At 31.5% G+C, this 6,000-nt stretch overlaps 1 protein-coding gene across 1 annotated transcript in view; it reads left to right on the forward strand.

The window, feature by feature from the left end:
- Positions 1-6,000, forward strand: part of LOC107441357 (cubilin) — a gene marked incomplete in the record, with an annotated part of 195,714 nt that overhangs the window by 69,340 nt on the left and 120,374 nt on the right. The window contains 2 exon segments of the mRNA XM_071185787.1: positions 1,372-1,528; positions 3,996-4,177. Of these exon segments, the coding sequence (XP_071041888.1) occupies positions 1,372-1,528; positions 3,996-4,177 (339 nt within the window).

Consider the following 6,000-nt stretch of genomic DNA (forward strand, 5'->3'; position numbering starts at 1 on the left):
TTTATTTAACTTCAATTTTTGCTCATTATATTTTTAAAAAAAATTTTTTTTGTAGCTTTTCGCTATTTTTTTCCATCATTTTTTTACAGCTTTTCGCTATTAATATTTTTTTTCTAGCATTTCGCTCATTATTATTTATTAACCGGGGGACTTTATTTACTTCACCGGATTTTTTTTTTGAGCAGTATATTTTTTTTAGCAAATCAACTGTTTATTGTGGATTCATCCATCAATATTGACATATTCTTATCACGTCCGCAGGTCATCAATGTGGGGAATTAATTATCGACTATGTCAACCTTCATCTATCAAAAGGTACCTCGTGAAGGATTCAAGTTAACATGTCTTATATACTAGTGATTTGGTATTTAATATTTATAGTGGTAGTTACGCCACAGAACTATCAAATAGGAGGAGTCCCCCCTCTGCAAAGAACCGAAATTGTGATGGCATGTCTACGGAAAATCCTTAAAAATGTTTCTCTAATCATCAGTGATAGCTCATCGTGCAGCTCTAGTTTTATTTAAATAAAGTTCAAAGAGGTTAAAATTAAACTGACAGTACTCAGAGGCACGTGACTCTAGTTCCGCTGAATGAGTCCGGACGAAATTTTTAATACATGTTGTGTAGATTATGCAATTGTGGTTTCCGTCGAAAGACAATCGTTCAGAATTTCGCCAACAGGTGGCACTGCAGTAAGGACTGTTATTCCACATTGCTGCTGTACACAGAAAGTCCGACAAGTAAGAAAATGGTCAGATATCTCGAGCGACACTTTTAAGTTTTAGTGAGGTAACTTATTTTTTTAGAAAATTCTTCTTGCTTTAACTCTTATTTTTACTTCCAATAAGTTATATGTTTCCCAATGACCGTACAATTTATCAGCTGTTAAGTGTCGTAATAGTCTAATACATAGCTGCCAACTTTTTGTGATTTTTGCTAAATTTTCTACAGTGGTTGTTGGAGAAGCCGTGACGGCTGAGATAAAAAAGTGTTCGCCTTCCGATGAGGTAAACCGAATTTCGATAAAAACAAACATCCTTTTTTTAATAATCTTAAACATTGTACCAAAATAGTTTAATGGCGTACAAAATACTAAAATTAAAAAAAATAGTTGCCAACACAATATTTCACTTCCCCCCAAAACAAGCTTAAAATAGAATAGTTTTTTTGCCATTTTTTTCTTTCCTTTTTTGAGTAATTTAAATCCCTGTGCGTTTATCTAGATATTTTTAAGGCCCATCACTACTGGATTTCTATTGCCTCACAAAAACCTTTCATACAGAAATGAAAATTATGAGTACAATAAAAGTTATTTTATCTATTACACATCAAGCCAATATGTTGAATAGATGCTTTCTTGTATTTCAGGTTTTTGCTGGTACAAATGACGCTGCGCCTCTTATTGGTCGCTACTGTGGCACCACCATTCCAGAGGAAATTTTCTCTGACAGTCATCAATTATTCATCAGGTTTAGAACTGATACTTCTCTAAGATATAAAGGATTCAGAGCTGAATATAAAACAAGTGTGTAGTTTTATTTCTTTTTTTAAAAATATAAACATTTTAATAAATTTTTATCAATATTTATAAATAGCAAATCGATTGAGTTTTAATTGTTTTTGTAAGTAATTGTAGCCTGAATTTAAAAGTTGTGCTACCATTTTTTTAAAAATTGTTTTAAAAAAAATCATATGGTTATTTAATATTCTTCAGTACGCTGTTAGACATTTCTCGAAAAAATTGTTGAATGGTTGAATTTATTTAATTGTTATTTTACTATATCCAAACAAAACAAATAAATAACCACAAATAAGATTGCATTCAAACTGTTAACAGTGAAAAAAAAAACGTTTATTAATTGCTTTCACCTAATGCGGTTAAACAACCAGAATTTTATCTCACCAACTAGACCCACCTAATGAATCCACTTGGCTCCCTACAGTTGGGTACATATTATAGTCCAGAGGGCTAATCTGTTATTTTCGTGACTCACAGAATAGGAGTTCGAATCCCAGCATGGACAACACAATATTTCCTCCATTCCCTTCACTCGGGAAGAGTTTCAGTGTCTTGGAAGCCCCTATTTGTGACCCTGGGCTGTTACAATACGATACTACGCATAGATGAAAGCACCATAAAGCTGCTAAACTATCTCCAATGTCCAGTTAGATTTCCTTTTTACGCTTTCAAAACCATGCTAGTTGTAAATGGTTAAAAATCCATTTAGTTTTCTATTCATGACTTTTAAACGATAATAGGTTTCGAAACCGTAAAATAAAAAAATGTTTTTTACCTTAAACTTTACGGTTAATTGGATGAACAGACCGCTGCCGATTATTTTACCGTAATTTTAGAATGAAGATTCTAACTGTGTATCTATATTGTTTTCTCAATATTTATAGTATGAATCCTGAGTTTGAGAACAAAATTTGACTATTTATATTATTCATATGTAACTCGTCAGAAAAGTTAGGGTGCACTTTTGAAAGATTGCCAACTTTTATTATTCCCAAATATAATTTTCGAAATTGGTAATTTAAGGTTAATTTGAAATATAATTGTAGGCAGAAATATTTAATTAATAAATAAATTAGTAAATAAATTAATAAATTAATTTGAAATATAATTGTAGGCAGAAATATATTTCTCTATTTACCACGCGTTAAATACATCATTTAAAATCAAATATAATTTATATATCAAAAAATTAAAAATAAGGGCATAAATTCTGCTATCACTTTAAATATTAAAATTAATTTTTACGGGAAATCCGTAAAATTTGATAGCAATGCCTTTGACCGGTCAAAAGTGCAACAAGATTTTACCGACACATTTCATAACTGAACTGCTGACCCAATTTTGAGTTTACGACTACCAATGTTCAACTCCGTAGCCTCGTAATTTTGAATCCAATCCAGAAGACAGAGGAACTCCTGGTTCAAGTATTGGGAGAAATTTGCCTTTGTGGAGGACATGTTGAGGAAAATAACCCGCATTTACGTTACGCGGCTAAGAAAACTACGAAAAACTTTAACGGTTAGCCTGACGGCAAAGGGACTCTGTCCCATCCGTCTACCAATAAGGATATTTTACGTCTGCACTGTGAATGGTGCGAGCTGGCTGCAAAATTCGTATCAACCAACTATCGCTGGGATTCAAATCTGGGTCACTTACGGACACATTATACTTTGGTGAAATCGAATATTTTTGTTTCACCGCAGGGGTACTAATAAAAAGCACAAATCTCCTAGCATATTTTTTTCAGTTTAACATCCAAAGTGAATGTAAAAAATGGTTTTGTTCTAAAGATAAACAATGTGCAATGTAAATCATCGTGGTACTTACGATCTTAAAATTAAATAGATTAAATAAATTAGAGTTTGTACCATTTTTCTCTTTTTTAGTCGCTCGTGGCAGAACATTAGAAGCAGGGATGCCGTAGGCGACTAAAAATACAAGAAGTGGTAAAAACTCAATTCATTTTTGTTAAATTTATTTCATTATTCAATCGTAACTATCACCATGGCAGTATTAATATATAACGTATTAACATATAAAACAAAAAAAATTCTTTGCAAGCACCTTTTATAATAAACAGAAAAAATATGTGCGAAAAAGTTGCTAATTTTAATCTCTTCTAATAGAGTTTTGCCTTTTCCACCACTTTTTCAATTTTTTGTTTCCTGTGAAAATTAAAATTGCATAATATTTTATAAGAAATACATTAAAATTCTACCTACGAAATAATAGGAGCAAACTATCATGTTATGTGCATATGTAAATAATTTAAATTTAATACTTTGCAACATAAATCTTAATCATATTTATTTACCCAAAATTCAACACAAACTCGTCTATCGCGAAATTTCCACAGAGCGGAACAAATTGCACTCTCTGAATAAGTGAAAAGAAGTGTTTTTTTTTCTGTCTTTTAATAAAACTTATTAATTTCTAGTAGTTTTGATTGAATTTTCAATTCATTGATTTTCAGTTTGTGGTGGTGTTTATACCGAAGCTACTGGCATACTCAAAAGTCCATTTTTTCCCGACTATTATCCAGCTCGAGCTCTATGCTTATACGAAATCCGATTGAGTCCCGGCTACCTCATCAATGTCACCTTCCATAATATGGAAATAGAAAGTCATCTTGATTGTCGCTTTGACTATCTACAGGTGAGTTTTTTATAACTTGTGAAACAGAGAAACATGCAATCCTTTAACTTTACCAAAACTGCTTAATGAGACAGATGTAATAATTTGTAACAAATGTAATAATTTGTAACGTTCTTCTTCATCCTTGGTGGGCTTCGGCTTTTTTTGACCACAAAGGCACCACTACACCCTCTCTCCCCGGCTCTTCGGAATGTTTTTCTTTACATGCCTTTTACCTCGTTAGGTACTTGGATATTTACTCGTTAGGTACTTGGATTATTTTTCAATGTAAAGCAATATAAAATGATCGGCGGTAATGGGGTAACAGTTATATCATATACACATTCATGTTTCTTACTTGTAAGAAAATAAATAATGATGAACTGCTTAACACATTTTACTCCTCTGAAAAATCAGCTACGCTACAAATGAAATAGAATCTTGTGGTGTGAACTGTGGTTCGGTTTCTAAAAAGAAACGCTAAAATAAAGCTTAAAAATATTTTCAGAGATGGCAGCAATCTAGTGCAATGCTTCTGCTGCCAAAGTTTAGGATAAACACGAAATTGTGCTGACAGGCACTTTTGTCACTAATGCAAAAAGCAGCTAGACACTCCAATCATTATTCAATGAAACAAACATCACTTTGAACACAAAAATCATTACTATGCGATATATTTTTCTTAGAATCATTAAACATCCTGTATCATTGAAATAAACATCGGAAGAGTAACACTTTCAAAAACCTTTTACGGTTAGCGAAAAAGAACACTCTCTCGTCAATTGATCTAGTTTGTCAAGTTGTTTATAAATATTCCTATAAGCCCAGGTAATGCTTGATTTTTTGCTTACTACCGCTCTACAAAAAATCTTGTCTAGTGGTAAGAAATTAAAACGTATAATTAGCAAAATTTTATTTAAAAAACTCACCACTGTAACAAAATGGCATTATGTTAGTTTGAATTTCTTCGTTGTAGACAAATTCACATTTAACCCCTTAACGCACAGATTTTTTGAAAAAAAACCGACCAAAAAAATCAATTTTTTTAATGTAAAAAAACACACTTTAGAACATTGTCTTTTCTTTTGGTGGACAATTTTTTTTTATTCTGAGCTTTTGTTCCATGGAAAAAGGCTTTATTCAGAGATGCCAACTGCTCCGGACACGCCAAAATAATTTTTAAAAAAACAGTAGATAACTACGAAGGTATATTTTGAAAATATTTGACTACTTTTGTTTGTTTTTTAAAAGGTAATCATGACTTCAGTATTAAAATTGGCTAATTATATAAGCTTACGAATTATTTAAAAATAGTGGTGCATTAAAATCCACTAAATTTAATTCATTAAACCAAAAATCACAATTGATAAACTACCACTTTAAAATATATATTTGCTGTCCATAGCAAGTTTGGCAACTCTGTATATTTTATTCTTGAATAAATAAGTGTTACTAGTGGGCTGCCCCCCTGCTCGCTAACGCTCGCCAACCCCCGACAATTGCTAAGCAATCTTCTATGGTTTGCTTCGCTCGCTACTAACTTACGTACATTGCAAATACACAAAATTCTAAGAATTCAAAACAATCATTCAAATCCATAGAACAACTTTTTTTTTAAAAAAAAATACATTTTTTTAGTAAATACCTGTAAGTTGATTGCTTAGTTGACCTGTAATTCGTTAAACCTATTAGAAATGTGCTATAGTATAAAATCTTAAAGCGTAACAGCACGACTGGGACTCATTTTTCAATGAATAACTAATAACAATAATAAAGCAAATAAATTCGTGATATAAATCAAAAATCGTCAAATAAATTCGTAATATATAAATTCGTGAAAAAAA

This window comes from Parasteatoda tepidariorum, chromosome 9 (genome assembly GCF_043381705.1).
Source record: "Parasteatoda tepidariorum isolate YZ-2023 chromosome 9, CAS_Ptep_4.0, whole genome shotgun sequence".
NCBI lineage: Eukaryota > Metazoa > Arthropoda > Arachnida > Araneae > Theridiidae > Parasteatoda > Parasteatoda tepidariorum.